Source organism: Lithobates pipiens, unplaced genomic scaffold, assembly GCF_037356315.1.
Source record: "Lithobates pipiens isolate NorthernLeopardFrog02 unplaced genomic scaffold, aLitPip1_a1.2 Scaffold_19, whole genome shotgun sequence".
In the NCBI taxonomy this organism is placed as follows: domain Eukaryota; kingdom Metazoa; phylum Chordata; class Amphibia; order Anura; family Ranidae; genus Lithobates; species Lithobates pipiens.
The window spans coordinates 273,848,076-273,867,762 of NW_027507764.1; the positions used below are offsets into that span (position 1 = coordinate 273,848,076).

Here is a 19,687-nt window from a genome sequence, read left to right on the forward strand (position 1 = left end):
GTTTGTAGCAGTGGCTGGTCCGAAGAAGGGCCTGGCAGTCTCGTCGACCACCGTTTCTTGGTGGATCAGACAAACTGTGGTTCAGACTTATGCCATAAGGGGGCGGGTGCCCCCGTTTCCTGTCAGGGCACATTCTACCAGGGCAATTGGTGCCTCCTGGGCTTTCAGACATCAAGCGTCCGTTTCCCAGGTGTGTAAAGCAGCGACCTGGTTGTCCGTTCACACTTTCACAAAATTTTACAAGGTTGATGTGAGCACATCTTCAGGTGCTTGCTACGGCTGTTTAAGGTTGCATCTCCTCGGTTGAGGAATTCTGGTTGTTATGGGTGGAGTTTATTTTCTTGCTGTTCCCACCTCTCGTTTTTTTTTACACTGCTTGGGGACATCGCTAAGGTCAAGAGTAAAGGTGCCATGTCCGTCAATGAATGAAAGAGTATCTAGGATTTTTTACTCACCGTAAAATTCTTTTCTCTGAAGTTCATTGACGGACACAGCGCCAACTCCTCCTATTTATGTTTGTACTGCTTTTTGACTAACTGAGCTGCTGGAAGCATAGGGAGGAGTTATAGCCAGTAGGACCGCCCCCTGGGCGGTACTGTTCAGTTTTGCTGTTTTTACATGTTCTGCCTAGTCCTCTCCTGAAGGTGGCGATATAACCCTAAGGTCAAGATTAAAGGTGCTGTATCCATCAATGAACTTCAGAGAAAAGAATTTTACAGTGAGTACAAAAATCCTATTATACCCCTTTATAAAGCGTGCCACTTTTTAGATACTTCTTTCAATTAGGAATTGGCGCATGTGGCACCGCGCAATTTAATAGCCGGGGTTTTCCCCAATGGCTTGAGAAAATGCAACAACTTAGGGGGAGTGAGCCTGCTTGAGGTGAAATGAATTGCTGTGAGGTGGAAGGACAAACGGAATGTTTTTGTTCTGACTTCCATTCACGCAGATACGGCAGTCCAAATTACAACCGTGACTGGTGGTGTTGAGAAGCCCCTCTGTGTCCACAACTACAACTGTAAAATGGGAGAGGTGGACTTCAACGACCAGATGATGGGGCCATACTTAACTGCCCGAAAGGCCAGACACTGATACAAAAAAGTGTCTGTATACTTAGTCCAATTGGCTTATGTACTATACAAAGCGTCAGGAAGTTGTGGATCCTTCCTAAAATTCCAAGAAGAGATCATTAAAGTGGTTGTATACCCACATTTTTAACTTTTACCTACAGGAAAGCCTATAATAAGGCTTACCTGTAGGTAAAAAAAATATCTCCTAAACCTGTACGGTTTAGGAGATATTCCCCTCGGTATGCGCCGCTGACTGCAGCGGCGCATGCGCACAAGGGGTTTCTCGTCGTCAAAATCCGGCAGCAGCCGAGCGGCCGGACTGAGACTGAGATCTCCCGCGCGCATGCGCGGGAGTGACGATATCGCGGCTCCGGCCACTCACAGCGCCGGAGCCGCGATACCCGGAAGAAACGGGCCAGATGTCGGGGCCTCGTTCTAAGGTAAGTATTTCATAATGAGCTAGTATGCGGTGCATACTAGCTCATTATGCCTTTTGCTTTTGCAGGTTTAAAAAAAAAAAAAAAAAATGTGTGGGTTTACTACCGCTTTAAAGCCCTTCTTTGATATGGCCACAAAGTGTGGTCACCAAAAGATCTTATTCATGGTACATGATGCAGTATAATGCAATTCCTAATTTTAATAATATCAAAAATACTAAAAGAAAGCTCAAACAATGCAAAGGACCCTTAAATATGCCACTATATTAAAAATAATAAAGTCACTCACAATATTATCCCATATAACCTAAATCCAATTATAAAACAGATTTATGCCTGTACCATTATGATGCATCAAACCCCTCAGGTCATTACTGTGGGATCTTGGATGGTAAACCAGGTTATTTGAAGTTGAGCCAGAGGGATACCTCCTATGCAACTGCATGCAAGCAATAAATATTGCACTTTGCACCATCAAAGATGCTTCACTTATCTGTTAAACAGGTCATATGTTACAAATTTCAACAAAAGCAGAAGGTCACTAAAACATATAGGGACTGCCTCTCCTTCCTAAAATATTTAATCTTACCTGTTTAACTTTCAGTATAATCATTGCGCTGACACAAAGGACAGAAATGAATGCAAATAACTGTTCCACTATACCACATTCATTACAAAGAAGTAGAATCTTCCCACATACTGTGCATCTGCCCTATGGGCTAAAGCATTTTAGGTAAGAAATTTTCCTGGGCAAATCAAAGGGAATCAAGGCAGTCTAAGGCTAGGAGCGAGCAAATAAGGATCTTCTACCTAGAGCAGTGATGATGAACATTGGCACCCCAAATGTTTTGGAACTACATTTCCCATGATGCTCAACTACACTGCAGAGTGCATGAGCATCATGGGAAATGTAGTTCCAAAGCATCTTAGGGTGCCATGGTTTGCCATCACTGACCTAGAGTGTCTGCATCCACATACCACGAAAGGCCGAGAGACTAAGCCAACCTTTTATGTGTGTGGACCTGGAGCAGTGCAGACCCAATGTTGAGGTGTCTATGCCCAAACCACAGACCACAGGACTGAGTCACTGAGAGTTATTCGGCTGTGCCAGGACCCAGAACTGGGGGGGACCCATAGTCGTGTGTGCCTACAGTCTGGGAGAGCCAGTTAGGACTGAGACAGCTAGCTTCCAAGTGCCTGGGGAGCGGTACTACACATCCTAAACTCTTGCCACAGACACACAGGTACTGAGATAGAGACTGCTCTCACCTATTGGCTCTTCCTCCAATCATCACTCACACTCTTGAATGGACAGTGCACCACCTACAGAAGGGCCCTCGACGTAGGACGGCCAACATATATGTGCCAGATACTTTCAAACACCTCCAGTGGTACCTCTACCTCAAGAATGCATACGCCTACCCACTTTTGGGGCTTAGTTAGGGGAGTTAGTATATGGGGAGTACAACTGCAGCAATGTTAGTTAACTAAAACTAGTACAGTATGTTTAAATCTGTTTAGCTGCCTGTTGTATGATGTATAGTATGTATTTAACAGCAATACCTCAATACATTAATTAAATCTACCACCAGTTGCTTAGCCCCTTGCATGTATAGTGTTGTAATGTAGCATACTAACGCTTATGTTACACAGGTGTGAGTGGCCTTCTACCTATAGCCATGTGTGTCGGTGGGGACTGAGCAGCTTTAAGCCCTTGTACACACGGTCGGAGATTCCAACAACCAAATCCGTCGGAGTAATTCCGACGGATTAATTCCGGAAGAGGTCCGGAAGTGATGTTGCATACACACGGTCGAACTAAGTTGTCGGAAAATCCGATTGTACATAACATGATGATGTTATTTCGTTACGACGGGACTACGTTCAGGCTAGTAGCCAATAGCTTTGGTCTAGGAATTTGATCTGAGCATGCGTGGCACTTTGTGAATGAATGAATGAATGAAATACTTGTATAGCGCACAATGCGTCGGAGTAGGCTACACATGATCGGAGTATGTCCGATAGGAGCATTTTGTCGGAAAATTTTACCGGCAAGTTGGAAAACTTAGTCCGTCAGATATTCCGATGGAAACAGTCCGATGCAGACCACACACAGTCAGAATATCCGACAAAACGGTCCGATAGGAAACATTCCGTCTGAATCTCCGACCGTGTGTACAAGGGCTAAGAGTTGTGGCAGAACAGAGAACCCAACACCTCCTGCAGGCGTAAGCGCTACACTGTTACAATAGCGCAGGCAACCTGGGGCCCTCCAGCTGCAGAAATACAAGTCCCATCATGCCAATGGGAGTAATTGTAACTGCCAGCCTTGCATTACCTCATGAGAAATGTAGTTCCACAACAGCTGGATGGCCCCAGGTTTCCTACCCCTGCAATAGGGTAACAGATGTCTGTCACACTGCAGCTGTTTGCTCCATCTTATCACCCGAATGCTTAGTGACAATTGCTCAGTCCAGTTCCCTCCTCACTATAAGCCCTCAGCACTGTAGACAGTAGTGTATGACAGGTAATGAACAGGTATGAACAGTAATGTTAACAATTTGTTCACCATAAGGGAGCAGGTCCCCAGTAATCCACTTTAGCCCGTGCCAGCTGGTTGGGGGCAGGGCATTAAGGGTGGGTGGCGTTAGCTACCTGTTTTGCCATATTCTCTCTACAGTACTGACTAACATAGGAATTATGGAATGGGATAGGCCCCTGTCTTTTAGAAACAGAGTAAAACCAAAGGGTACAAACGCCTAGTGCATTATCCACGGCACTTTATTAAGAGTACATATTTACAAAATGAAAGGTGGTAACAGCATTGTGCGTCAATCAAGGAACAGAAGCATCTAACATGCAATGGAACGCTGTTGTTATGACATCCATTTGAACCAAAGACATGTTTTGGGGGAGATGACTCCTTCAGAGCAAAACTGGTCTATGCTCATCGACATCTCGTCGTTCATAATGAAACCTGTTACTGATCCTTTCTCGTGAAGGGGTATGACGCCCAGAAAATATGTTGCCTGGCCTGTTCCTGTCCACTGCCTCTGCTTATTCTGTGTGTGAGGTGTCCAGATCATCCAGTATACTGAAAGGACAACATTGTGTATATGTTTTTTTAAATCAAAAAAGGTTTTTATTGCTCTTGAAACAATACATCATCATATATACATGTCATGAAATTCTGCATCCTCATCACTTTATCAGTTACCCAGACATGAGCCCCATTGCGGTATACATACATATGTAAGAGAGTACAATTTGTTATAGAGGCATATGAAACCATGGATACCCTTGTTCCCCTTCCCATTCCCCTCAGCATAGCCCTTCGTTCTTCTAATAGTGACTCAGTAGTCCCAGCATCTCCACCTCCCTCCAGTGACCAATCTGTTGTCCCCCTAAGCGCATCTTTTACAGACCTCTAAGCAGTCTCATCTGTACCAGTTTTCTAGGGCTTATACCTGACGTGTCCAGCCACGCATCCCACAGCCTGTCAAATTTCCCCGGATTCCCTCTATGCTGGTATATATATTTCTCCATGATGAGAGTGTTACCCATATGCTGAATCCATGTTTTGACCGTCGGCAGTGTGGCCGACTTCCAGCTCAGAAGTATCGTCTTTCTGGCTTGAAATAGTGCTCTGGCAAAAGCCATCCTTTTCGTCTCCTCTGGGATTGCTTCCCCCAACACCCCCAAGAGACACCCCAGGGGCTCGAGGGGAACCTGAGTTTGGAACACTCCATTAAGCATGTCCAGCACCCCCGACCAGTACCTATGGAGTTTGGGGCAACGCCACAGGAGATGTATTAGGTCCCCTGGTAATGTCCTACACTTGCCACACATCAGATCCGGCAATTTGCCCATTTTATACAGTTTAACTGGAGTGTAGTGTACTCTCAACAGGATGTACAATTGGGATATTTTTTGCGCTACATTTAATGAGCAGTTATTGATAGCCTGAAGGACCTCCACCCATTGCTCTGCTGAGATGGGACCCAAATCTGCCTCCCACTGAGAAGCTGCCCTCATGGGGTGCCCCTCTAAAAATGAAGAGACCAGCATGAGGTAGCACTGGGATATAATCCCTTTTGTGTCTGCTGCATTTTGTAATCTGTGAAAAATAGGGGTAGGGGACTTTACCCAATCTACTGCGACACCCTGAGACTGAACAGTGTGGCCCAGTTGTAGGTAATAAAAGAGCATATTAGAAGGTAGTGCATATTTAGATTGCATGTCTGTGAACGATAATAACTTCCCCTCCTGAAAGATATGTTTAAGATGAGTTATGCCTAAGAGGCACCATCTGGGACCCTGCTGAAGTTTGGCTAATTCCACATATGAGTTGTTCCCCCATATTGGGCTATACTCAGTGTACCCCGTGACATTTTGCAGTTGTTTGACCTTGTTCCACACCTTCTGCAGAAGCGTGTAAGTGGGCATTTGTTTGTTAGGCCGTTGAAAGGCCTGTGACTCCAACCCCTCTGGTACCGATTCCACTCCTGTGCCAATAAGGAGAAGTCTAGCTGACGAGCCCTCAGGAGATGGAGCTATAACTCCTATCAGATGCTGCAATTGTGCAGCCAAGTAGTATACCCACGGGTTGGGCAGTGCAAGGCCTCCCCCCTCCTTTGGATATTGTAACTGTTCCAGTTTGATCCTGGGGGGTTTCGTATGCCATAGTAGTAGCCTGAATAGGGAATTAACCACTCGAAATATTTTCAGCGGGGCAACTATTGGTGTGTTATGCAGCAAATAGAGGAGCTGAGGCATCAGAATCATTTTGATAAGGTTTGTTTTTCCCGCTAAGGACTTCTTAAGTCTATTCCATATGTTTATTTTATCCCTGAACCTGGACAATAAAGGGTATACATTTAGCTTATTGTAGTCAGTCAGCTTTGGGGATATATTTACACCTAGGTATTTAAAGGAGTCCACTACGGGGTCAGGGCAGGGGAGGTCCGGATGCAGACCCTGTGACCCATCCAGGAACATCGGTGCAGACTTGGACCAGTTAATAGTAAGGCCCGAATAATGGCCAAAGTCTGTGATAAGGGACATTACTCGAGACAATGAAGTGTCTACGTCCTCCAAAAAGAGGAGCATGTCATCGGCGTAAAGCATTATCTTCTTGTACTAGTTGCCATACCGAAATCCCTTGACCTGTTGGCATTCCTTCACCTGTACAGCAAGAGGCTCAATAGCCAGTGCAAAAAGCAGGGGAGACAGGGGACACCCCTGCCTAGTTCCCCTGCCCAGTGCACATTGTGTATATGTTAAAGCGGACTTCAACCCAAAAATGGAACTTCCACTTTAAGTGATGGTGACCCCCTGACATGCCACATTTGGCATGTCATTTTTTTGAGGGGGGAGCTGAAGCCCATTTTCATTGATGTACACAGCTCCTGTAATCTTGACCGTAGGGTTATTACGCCACCTTCAGGAGAGGACTAGGGAGAACATGTAATACATGTGAAAACAACAGAGCTTTACAGTTCCGCCCAACTTAGTTTTTTTCTGCCTAGTGAAGAAGGACCTAGGCTCCCTGCCGGGACCATGGGGATTTTTTCTGTATTTTTGCCTTTTGCGTACGATTTTAAGATCCTGTGATCTGTTATCAACAGCCAGCTAGGTGACAGTAGGGATAATATAGATCCTTGTAGTCTATCCAGCCTGGCCATCCATCATGTGCAGACCCTAGCTACGCGCTGGGTTGGCCACGACATGCCCCTCAGGCTCCAGGGGCGGCCGGTGAGCGCAATGCTCCGGGGCACACATATGACCGGACTACCGATGTCTTTGTCACAGTGTGCTGTGGCCAGCAACCACCCCATACTGTTTGGGTGTGGGTCTGTGATGGAATGTCCCCAGCTCGTCCGGATGGTAAGTACAGCTCTTCCTGCCTTGGCGGGATTGAGCAGCTGGGCATTCCCTGGGAGGTCGATTAGGGGTTCCCTCTCTTCTCTCCCTGTCCCTACTTTACCTCCCCCCCCCCCTCTGAGGGGGATGCTGCATGACTGGGCTGCTGAGCAGTGTGTGTACCTGAGCCAGGGGTTCTCCGGGGGCTCTGATCTTTGATTGGGGGCTGTGCTGGCTGTCTGTGGTCTCTCTGCTGGTGTCTGTGGGTTCTGCATGTGCTGCCGACATAGCGCTGTCTGCCACCATTATTTCTGTTCATTCTCTGTGTACAGTTACTTGTCGGCCATTTTCTGTGAGTCTCTGTGGAAAGCATGGTTGCCGGCCATTTTCCCGAAGTTCGGTGGCCATTTTCCCTGTGATTGTCACTTATACATGGTGCCCGGCGGCCATTTTTTGTAGTCTCATCATGTTTTTTCTCCTCAGCGCTGGTTCCTGTACCTCAGAACAGCGTTTTTTTTTTTGCTCTGGACACATTCTCCTGTAACAGCATGGCGCAGCACTCGGTCGGGGTGGTGAGTCCTACTGTGGGGCCCTCAGTCTGCAGCAGCTAGGAGGGTGGGATTGAGCACCTTGTCCTAAGTCCCCAAGGGTGGCAGAAAGGGTGGGTCAGCATGTCATCAGAAACTGGTGTTTATTCCACAGATCTCCCTGCAATTGCAACCGGCTTGTCTGCAAACAGTGCAGTGCCTTTGGACGCTTTGTCGGATGCCCTTGAAACGTTCGTTGCCAGGGTGGAGGCGGTGTGCGGGTGCAAAGTGAGGATGATTCCCTGTCCAGTCCGCGCAAGACAAAGCGCTAGTTGGAGCCCTTATCACAGCTGTGCGTGATACCCTGAAAATTCAGGATACAGCAGGATTCTCTGCTGAAGTAGCGGCCCCTTTTTTTCTAAGGTGTTTCCGTATCTGACTTATTTTGATAAGTTCATATACAAAGAATTGGAAGCCTGCATCGGACCTTTTCGGTCCCAAAAAGAATGGCAGTGCACCCCTTTGAGGAGAGCCTTCTTAAGAAATGGTCGGCTCCTCTGGTCATGGACCCCCCCAGGTATCCAGGTTAAACAAAGTAACCACGATCCCGGTAGAAGGGACTCCTACATTTAAGGTCGCTGGTTCATATCCCAACCATGACACTACCTGCCTGGAGTTTGCATGTTCTCCCTGTGCCTGCATGGGTTTCCTCCGGGTACTCCGGTTTCCTCCCACAATCCAAAGACATGCAGGTAGGTTAATTGGCTTCTGTCCAAAATTGGCCCTAGTATATGAATGGGGATCTTGGATTGTGGGCTCATTGCGGGTAGGAACCGATGTGAGTGTGCAATGTACAGGGATAGGGACAATTGTAGACACTCACTCAGTTTGAACTGGATGCACTGGTGTCTTTATTCAACCTTACTAACTATGAAGGACCCTACCGATAGGAAGGCCGAGGCAGTGGCCCGTTCCTTGTTTACGGTGGCGGGGTCAGCGATACGACCAGTACTGGCCACAGCATTAGTGTCACAGACACTTACCGAATGGGCAAAATTATTGCACCGTGAATTGGAGAAGCAGCAGGCTTCTCCTGTCTGCATGGAACTGGCAGACCAGTTAGTGCACAGCCTTAAGTACGTTTGTGACATGGCCCTGGATATGCTTCCCTTGCTCTCCAGAGCATCTGTGTCAGCAGTGGTACTGCGGTGCTTGATTTGGCTGAAATGCTGATCTGCAGACCAGGCATCTAAAAAAGCCTTGACAGATCTACCCTTCCTTGGTGAGTGGTTATTTGGAGCCTCATTGCATGATATTATTAAGAATGTCACAGGTGGGAAGAGCACCTTGCTCCCACAGTCCAGGAAGCGTAAGGAGCCACACCGTAGGCAAGGGCTCTCATTTTCCGCTCAAAAGAGGCTTTTTCGTCCGCCCGGGACTTCAGCAAAACGCTCCCAGTCCGACAGGGCGACTACTGAGGGACAGACGCGTCCCTGAACTCGCAAGCCAGCGAGCAAAAGTGAGCATGAAGGTTTCCCCCCCGCCCGTCACTCAGTGGGAGGGTCGTCTTTGGGAGTTTGCAGCCCGGTGGGCCTCTCGGCTGTCCGACCAATGGGTCTGCAAACTGATATCATCCTGCTACAAGATAGAGTTCCTCTCTTGGCCACCAAACAGATCTTTCCCCTCCAGCATACCCTTACTCCCGGATCCCGGGAGGCCCTATTTGGGGCAGTAAGGGACCTGCTAAGTCACAGGGTGATAGTGCCTGTTCCATAAATGGAAAGGTTTCAGGAGTTCTATTCTAATCTGTTTATAGTCCCCAAAAAGGAAGGGGTACATCCAATCTTGGACCTGAAAGCCCTCATTTGCTTTGTTAAAGTACAGAGGTTCAGAATGGAATCAATTCGCTCTGTAGTCACTGCACTCCATCAGGGGGACTCCCTGGCGTCTTTGGGCATCCAGGACGCGTACTTGCACATAGACATATGCCTCAGGCATCAGAGGTTTCTGCAATTTGCAGTAGGGGAAGACCACTACCAGTTTGTGGCGCTCCCCTTTGGCTTGGCTTCAGCACCCCGAGTCTTTACCAAGGTATTGGCTCCAGTTTTTTGGCGTTGTTGCGACAACGCGGGATCGCATTCACGGGTTACCTAGATGATCTCCTCCTGAGAGAATTAAGGGAGGATGTGGCGATCACCATGCAAACCCTGCAGGAATTTGGGTGGGTGTTGAACCTCAAAAAGTCGGTTCTTGTGCCGACTCAGCACCTGGAGTACCTAGACTTAATGCTGGACTCCGTGGAAGCGAAAGTGTTTCTCCCTTTAGACAAACTGCCGACTCTGAGCCGCGGTGAAGTTGTTGATGAACCACAGGTTGTCTTTGTGATTCTGCATGAGAGTCATGGGCCTCATGGTGGCCTCCTTTGAGTCTTGCAGAAGGAGATATTGACAAAATGGGACAAATCTTCATTATCCCTGGATCGACGGATTCAGGTGAGCCAGTTAGTCAGGGATTCCCTTCTCTGGTGGCTGAGATTAGATCTCCGGCCCTTCGGTCCGGGAAGTCGCTACCTCTTCATTGGACAGTGATCACAACGGATGCTGGCCTGACCAGCTGGGGTGGAGTACTGGTAGTACAGTCGACCCAGGGCCTCAGGTCGAGGGAGGAATCCAAGTTCCTGATCAATGTGCTCGAACTTCGAGCGATCAGGCTATGCCTCTCCACATGGTCGATGAGACTTTGAGGGCGTCTGATCAGGATCCAGTCAGACAACACCATGGCGGTGGCATATGTCAACCATCAAGGAGGAACAAGAAGCTCGGCTGCAGCACGGGAGGTCGCTCACATCCTTCGGTAGGCAGAGCAGCATGTACCGGCCCTGTCGGCCATATACATCCCTGGAGAAGAGAACTGCCAGGCAGACTATATAAGTCGCCAGATGCTGGACCCAGGAGAGTGGTCGCATGCGGAGGGTGTTCAGGCTTTTTTGCCTGCGGTGGAGCACACCAGATGTGGATCTCCTGGCCTCTCGGCTCAATCGAAGGGTGCAGAGGTTCATATCCAGGACAAGAGATCCTTGGGCATAGTTGACACTTGATGTCAGTTTTAACAGCTTCCCGTCGAGCCGCCGCAGTTTTACTGTGACAGAATGGCATGGGTGGGCGGAGTGACGTTACCTAACATCGGCCCCGACAATCTGATTTGTTTTAGAATGAAAACTGTCCACACAAATTAAATCATGAAGTGATGTCATCTCCCCTCGTGGAACTCTTTCATTCCAGAGAGAGGACATCCAAACATGAGTTGCATCAACACTATACTGACACAGTACGCATAGGCACACATTTTACCCCCAAATTTCTTTGATCACTGTAGTGGTATCATTTGTGACACTAATCAGCTTTAGGGTACTTAGTAGTAGCCCCAGATGGTCTAGGGACCCCCCCTTAAAACCCCTTAATAAAGGTTTAACCTCTTGATCACCTGCTGTCACCAATGATCATCGTATTAGTGTTTACGGGTGACGCCGGTCAGCTAGTTTTTTTTTTTTTTGTTTTTTTTATATCGTGGGGGAACCCATATATTACCCAATAAAGGTTTAACCCCCCTGATCACCCAGCGGTTTTAGCGTCAGTCAGGGTCTACGTCGCCCCAGGCAGTGTTAGATTACTGCCAGTAGCGCACCCACGCATGCACGATACACCTCCATTAATAGTATACTGTCTGAACGGATCGATATCTTTGATCTGATCAGAACTATATTAGTGTCCCTAATAGTTTAGGGTTCCCAAAAATGCAACATTAGCAGGATCAGCCCAGCTACCTGCTAGCACCTGTGTTTAGCCCCTCCGCCCAGCCCACCCAAGTGCAGTATCAATCGATCACTGTCACTTACAAAACACTAAACATATAACTGCAGCATTCACAGAGTCAGGCCTGATCCCTGCGAATGTTTAGAGCCGGTTCACACAGGGGCGACCCAGATCCTACTTCAGGTCGCCCCTAGTCACCTCAGGTCGGACAACATGTAAAAATCAATGTAAGTGAATGAGAGCTGTCTTAATGCACACTACTGAAGTCACTCCGACTTCAGAAAAGGTTCCTGTACTACTTCAACCCGACTTGTAGGCGACTGGTACTCGTTGATTTCAATGGAGGTCGCCTACAAGTCAGATCTCCGTCTATACGGAGGCGACTCTCACGGAATTATCAGCTCTGAAGGGGGAACTCCACGCCAAATTTATGAAAAAAAATTGGCGTGGGTTCCCCCTCCGAAAGCATACCAGGCCCTTAGGTCTGGTATGGATTCTAAGGGGAACCCCCTATGCCGAAAAAACGGCGTGGGGGTCCCCCCAGATCCATACCAGACCCTTATCCGAGCACGCTACCCGGCCGGCCAGGAAAGGGGGTGGGGACGAGCGAGCGCCCTCCTGAGCCGTACCAGGCCCTCAACATGGGGGGTGCCTTGGGGAAGGAGGGGGCCGCGCGGTCCCCCCACCCCAAAGCACCTTGTCCCCATGTTGATGAGGACAAGGGCCTCTTCCCGACAACCCTGGCTGTTGGTTGTCGAGTCTGCAGGCAGGGGGCTTATCGGAATCCGGGGGCCCCCGGATACTGGCCCCCCACCCTATGTGAATGAGTATGGGGTACAATGTACCCCTACCCATTCACCTGTAAAAAAAAAAAAAAACACAACACAACACACAAGGGTTAAAATAGTTTATTGCACAGCTCCGGGGGTCTTCTGTCCATCTTCGAGGGTCTTCTCGCCGGACTCCTCCGCTGTCTTCTAGCTCTTTTGCTAGCGGAGGAGCCCGGCTTTCTTCTTCGCCGCCGCCCTCTTCTTCCGACTTCAGGGGTCTTGTCCCCCTCTTCGGCTCTTCTTGCCGGTCCACCGCGCCGCCTTCTAGCTATTTTACAGGCGGTGGCTCGGTCTTCTGTCGCCGTCTTCTGTTCTTCTCTTCTTCTCTTCAGATGTTGCCTCGTCGCTGCCTCCGCTCACAGTGGCAAGGACGTGGCGCGCGGCGACTTATATAGGGACATCACCGGATGATGTCACCTCCCATTATGATGTCACAGTCCCAGCATCCTCTGGGACTGTGACATAATGGGCGGGGACATCATCAGGTGATATCCCTATATAAGTCGCCGCGCGCCACGCCCTTGCCACTGTGAGCGGAGGCAGCGACGAGGCAACATCTGAAGAGAAGAACAGAAGACGGCGACAGCGGCAACAGAAGACCAGGCCACCGCCTGTAAAATAGCTAGAAGAAGGCGCGGTGGCCCGGCAAGAAGAACCGAAGAGGGGGACAAGACCCCCGAAGTCTGAAGAAGAGGGCGGTGGCGAAGAAGAAAGCCGGGCTCCTCCGCTAGCAAAAGAGCTAGCAGAAGATAGTGGAGGAGTCTGGCGAGAAGACCCCCGAAGAAGGACAGAAGACCCCCGGAGCTGTGCAATAAACTATTTTAACCCTTGTGTGTTGTGTTTTTTTTTTTTACAGGTGAATGGGTAGGGGTACATTGTACCCCATACTCATTCACATAGGGTGGGGGCCGGTATCCGGGGGACCCCTTATTAAAGGGGGCTCCCGGATTCCAATAAGCCCCCCGCCCGCAGACCCCGACAACCAACGGCCAGGGTTGTCGGGAAGAGGCCCTTGTCCTCATCAACATGGGGACAAGGTGCTTTGGGGTGGGGGGGCCGTGCGGCCCCCCTCCCCCAAGGCACCCCCCCCATGTCGAGGGCACACGGCCTGGTATGGCTCAGAAAGGGGAGGCGCTCGCTCATCCCCACCCCCTTTCCTGGCCGGCCGGGTAGCGTGCTCGGATAAGGGTCTGGTATGGATCTGGGGGGACCCTAGGGGGAGACCTAAGGGCCTGGTATGCTCTCAGAGGGGGAACCCACGCCAATTTTTTTTCATAAATTTGGCATGGAGTTCTCCCTTCAGAGCTCATTCTCTGACTGGCCAAGGCAAAAGTCGCCTGGCCTGGGGCGACTTAAAGTCATGTTGTAAGTCGCCCCAGGTCGTGTCTAAGTTGTGTTCAAGTCGTCTCCAAGTTGCCTCACAAAGTCGTCCTGGAAGTCGTGTCGCCCCTGTGTGAACCGGCTCGAACAGTTTTTTGGTAGCGTTTGAAGCAGTCACTGACGAGCAGGTGCTATTTTTTTCCTGTGAGTCTCACTAGTGTACCAGTAAATTTAGAGGCCAAAATGTCTAATGGAAGGTACACTAGTGAAGAGGCCTACACGTTTCTGACAGATGAGAGTGAAGAGGAACTCGCCCATCTGTCAGATTCAGGCTCAGAATGCGAAGCTGTAGACAGCAGCGGCGCTCTGACGATGAAGTAGTGGTCCCTACCAAGGTCAGGCACACTCAACCCCGTTCTTCTGCTGTTGTTGAGGTGCAAGAAACGCAGGGCTCTCATATGGAACAGAGAGCCAGTACTAGTGCCAATTATCCTTCTGGTGAACTGGCAAGCACCAGTGGCCTTAAGTGCATCCCGGTCGTATATCCAGCACTGCAGTAACATGTGGTGATGTGGCGAGTCCTGTAAAGTGCAGCTCAAGCTGCATTGGAAGCCTGAAGCCCACATCTTCTGCACCACCCGTACTTCCCCCATTCACTGGCCAACCCAGAATTCATGTGGAAACAGTTGATTTTAGGTCACTTGATTTGTATTCACTGTTTTTCACAAAAGATCTCTATAGATCTATTGTGGACCAAAGAAATTTGTATGCTGGTCAATTCATCGCTGCTAATCCCCAGTTGACCCTTGCCAGAGATTGGAGACCTATTACGGTCTCTGAATTTAAGACCTTCCTGGGCCTATCCCTCCTCATGGGCATAACTAAAAAAAAAAGTGAGTTACTGTCATATTGGTCCACTGACCCAATTCACCAAATGCTCATGTTCTCTGGCTCCATGACCAGGAAACGATATGAGCAGATCTTGCGGTTCATGCATTTCAATGAGAATGAACTTGGTTGTCCTCTGGGTGACCCTGAATATGTTTGGCTCTACAAAATGTGGCCCCTTGTAAACCACTTCAACCAGCAGTTTGCAGCCTTGTTTACTCCCTATCAAGTTGTCTGCGTTAATGAGTCCCTGATTACATTTTCTGGCCACTTGTCATTCAAACAGTATCTTCCCAGCAAGTGTGCCAGATATGGGGTCAAGATGTATAAGCTCTGTGGCAGGGCAACAGGCTATACATATAGTTTTATGGTTTATGAGGGAAAAGATGGTTACGTAGAGCCGGAGAACTGCCCAGACTACATAGGGAGTGCTGGTAAGATTGTGTGGGACTTGGTGTCACCCTTATTCGGAAAGGGGTACCACTTGTATGTGGACAATTATTATTTTTAGTCACTTGTTTGATCATGGAATTGGCGCATGTGCACCATGCAATCTAATCGCCGGGGCTTGCCCCAGCACCTTGTAGATTCCCACCTTAGGCTGGGGGAGAGAGCCTGCTTGAAGTGTAATAATTTTCTCACTGTGAAGTGGAGGGATTATGAGAATGTTTTTGTTCTGTCCTCCCTTCACGCAGACACGACTGTCCAAATTCAAAAGGCGACTGGTATTGTGGAGAAAACCCTCAATGTCAATGAATAGAACCATAATACGGGAGGGGTAGACCTCAACGACCAGTTTTTAGTGCTGCACCTTATTGCCCGTAAGGCCATACGCTAGTATAAAAAAAAGTGTCTTTATTCCAATTGGCTCTACTGATTGCTTAGGTGCTATACAAAGCATCAGAACAAACTGGATCCTTCCTTAAATTCCAGGAAGAGATCATCACAGCCCTTCTGTTTCCAGACAGTGTTGTGGCCCAACTTTTCAATCCAAATGCAGTGAGCCGATTGCACAAGAGGCATTTTACACTGCATTGCTTTAACTGACAATTGCACGGTTGTGCGACGTGGCTCCTAAACAAAATTGACCTCCCCCCCCCCCCACAAATGGAGCTTTCTTTTGGTGGTATTTGATCACCTCTGCAGTTTTTATTTTGTGCTATAAACATAAAAGAGCAATTTTTTTTCCTCGGTTTAGGCCGATATGTATTCTTCTACATACTGTTGGTAAAAAAAATTGCTATAAGCGTATATTGAAAAAAGTTATAGCATCTACAAAATAGGGGATAGTTTTATGGCTTTTTTTATTATTATTTTTTTTTTTTACTAGTAATGGCGGTGATCTGCAATTTTTATTGTGACTGCAACATTATGGCGGACACATCGGACAATTTTGACACATTTTTGGAACCATTGGCATTTTTACAGCGATCTGTGCTATAAAATTGCATTGATTACTGTAACAATGTCACTGGCAGTGAAGGGGTTAAGTGCGTGTTCTCTAACTGAAGGGGGGATGGGACTGTGCAGGGGAGATGACAGATCACTATTCATACTTGGTATGAACAGACAATCTGTCTGTCCTCCCCTCAGGGAACCAGAAACTGTGTGTATTTACACACACAGATCCCGGTTCTCCATGTGCCCCGAGCGATCGTGGGAGCCTGGCAGTGATCGCAACTCCTGTGCACTCACATCGGCGGGCATGTGCACGCGTCCCCTAGTGGTCGTCTATGGTACCGGCGTTTCGAGCAGCCGAGCCACGTTGCCGCAGTACAACTGCAGCGGCTGGTTGGCAAATGGTTAAAGCATGTCGAGTTTGGTATCCATGTACTCGGCATAAGCTCATCTTTTTTATTTTATTAAACATTTGGGCAATATAATGTGTTTTAGTGCATTAAAATTAAAAAAAAGTTTATTTTTTTTATTTTATTTTTATTGCATTTGAAAAATTGCTGCACAAATACTGTATGAAAAAAAATTGCAACACCAACCATTTTAATCTGTAGGGAATATACAATGTTTGGGGGTTCAAAGTAATTTTCTAGCCAAAAAAACAAAACCTTTTCATGTAAACAAAAAGTGTCAGAAAGGGCTTCAAGTGGTTAGAAGAGTGGGCGATGTGTGACATAAGGTTCTAATGTTGTGCATAAAATGCCAGGACAGTTCAGCCCCCCCCCCCCCCCCCAATGACCCCTTTTTGAAAAGTAGACAACCCAAGCTATTTGCGGATAGGCATGTTGCGTCCATGTTATATTTTGCCACAAGCTATATTATTTGTTTTGCACAAAGTTGTCACTAAATTATGTATTTCTCAAACCTGCCATGGACATATGTGGAATTATACCCAAAAATACATTTTGCCGTTTCTCCTGAGTATGGGGATACCACATGTGTGAGACATAGGGAGCCTAGCTGTATACAGGACCCCGAAAACCAAGCACCGCCTTCAGGCTTTCTAAGGGCATAAAATGGTGATTTCACTTCCTCACGACTGTTCACAGTTTTGGAGGCCATGAAATGTCAAATAGCACAAAACCCCCACTAATTACCCCAGTTTGGATAGTAGACACCCCAAGGCATGTGTGAGCAATATATCATATAGTGTCAACTTTGTGTAATATATATATATATATTTTTTTTCATTTTTAAATCACTTGTCACAAAAAAAAATGCACATTTGGTTTGGGTACAGCATTGCAGGACCACGCAATTACCAATTAAAGTAGCGCAGTGCCAAATTGTAAAACGTGCTCTGGTCATTGAGCAGCCAAATCTTCCAGGGTTTAAAGTGGTTGTAAAGGCTGAGATTTTTTCACTTTAACTGCTTCTGGACCAGCCGCCACAGTTATACTGAGGGCAGATTGGCTACCCTGGGCGAGCCGCCTTTGCTGTACATTGGCTCTTTAGGATGCTGTAGGAGGCACGCCCGCCCGCAGCATGTCCCCGGGGCCGTTCTGAGTGTCTGGCAGGCACACGATGACCGCCAGGCACCCGCAATCACTCATGACAGAGCGAGAACTGTGAACTGTGTGTGTAAACGCACAAATACCGATTCTGTCAGGGGAGAGGAGACCGATTGTGTGTTCATTGTTTGTTCATACTAAGTATGGACACAGATTGGTCTCCTCCCCTAGTCATTCCCATCCCCCCAGTTAGAACACACCTAGGTAACACAGTTAACCCCTTGATTGCCCTCTAGTGTTATCCCCTTCCCTGCTAGTGACATTTATACAGTACACATTTTTATGCTTTTTTTTTTTTTTTTTTTTTACCAAAAATATATAGAAGTATACATATCGGCCTAAACTGAGGAAAAAAATTAATTTGTTTAAAAAAAAAAAAAAAAAGTGTGATATTTATTATAGCAAAAAGTAAAATATATTGCGTGTTTTTTTGGGGGTTTTTTTTTTCAAAATTGTCACCTTTTTTTTTTATAGAGCAAAAAATAAAAACCTCCAGAGGTGATCAAATACCACCAATAGAAAGCTCTATTTGTGGGGAAAAAAAGGATATAAATTTTGTTTAGTTAAAACGTCACACGACCACGCAATTGTCCGATGCAGTGCAGTATGGCAAAAAATGGCCTGGTCAGCAAGGGGGTAAGTTCCCCCCCCCTTATACTTACCTGAGCCCAATATCGATCCAGCAATGTGCACAAGAGAACTAGATCTCTTGGCTCTCTCCCTCCTCATTGTCTCTGAGCCAATCACATCCAGTAAGGAGGGGGCCGGGCCAAGCTAAGCTGCGCTCTGTATGTCTTTGGAGACGCAGACGGCTTAGAAAAAGTGGCTTGCTATGGTGGGAACTCAGGAACGCCGGCGGGGACCTGAGAAGAGGAGGATCAAAACCATTGCACAGAGAAAGTATGACATGTTTGTTAAAAAATAAAAATAAAAAAGCATTTACAATCTCTTTAATTTTGCTGATCTAAGCAGAACCCTTTGAACTTGCTCTGTGACACTATTTGGTCTGTGCGAAATACTCATGAATTGTATTTCTGTATTGTGCAGGTATGCCTTGGGGAGTGCAATTGGCCTGTGTGTACATGCTTTTTGACTTGGCACCAAGCGACCCAGCTGCAATATACAAGACACTACAAACCTGGAAGGAGTCTGCAAAGAATGACATCCCACCAGCAGTTGCAAGCTGTATGCAGGAACTGGAATCCATGTGTGGAATCATAAAGTGACTTGCTATAGTACTATCTTGGAGGTGCAAAGCGATCCTGAATTTAGTCTCCGCACTTATGGAAGGAAGTGCCTTCATCCATGTATTAGTTTGCACTTTGTTATGTAGATAAAAATCCATTACCATTTGAATTTTTTTTTTTCCTTTCCTGCAAAGCAGAAACAGAAAATTGTATGCTTGTACATTATAAATATTGCTTGTAAAGTTTTTGTATAATAAATTTTCGAAATATATTGTAACAATGCTTTGTGCAAATTAACAATGTGCAAAATAACCTAAACATTTTTGGTCTGTAAAACCACAGAGTTTTGTTTGTTACATGCTTCAGTGATATGCTAAAACGTATATTTTGTAAAAATAGAGAGGAAGCAGTTTTGCTTGGAAGAACAATGGTTAGACAGTTGAAGACTATAAATAGAAACTCCAGGTAAACTGCTTAAAAAAAAAATATATATATATATATATATTTTTTTTTTATTACTATTTTTTTTAAGCAGTGTGTATATGTGTGTGTGTGTGTGTGTGTGTGTGTGTGTGTGTGTATATATATATATATATATATATATATATATATATATATATATATATATAGAGATAGATAGATATGAGAAAAAACGTGTTTACCTGCTGCCACACTGGCAGGCAGATAACATGCATTTTCCTGGTTTAGTAATTCAGCTTGCTATGCCACCGTATCAAAGGGCTGCCTACTGGACAGCTTATCAGCCAAGGAGACAGCTTCCAAGTTTT

The 19,687-nt window shown here is 47.0% G+C and overlaps 1 protein-coding gene across 4 annotated transcripts in view; it reads left to right on the plus strand.

Annotated features, from left to right (window-relative positions):
• Positions 1–19,179, plus strand: part of ICE1 (interactor of little elongation complex ELL subunit 1) — a 464,643-nt gene extending 445,464 nt beyond the window's left edge. For all 4 annotated transcript variants that reach the window (XM_077491941.1, XM_077491944.1, XM_077491942.1 and 1 more), the window contains one exon: positions 18,760–19,179. In XM_077491941.1, the coding sequence (XP_077348067.1) occupies positions 18,760–18,938 (179 nt within the window). In that variant the 3' untranslated portion in view covers positions 18,939–19,179. The remainder of the gene's footprint in view (positions 1–18,759) is intronic.
• Positions 19,180–19,687: the final 508 nt, after the last annotated feature.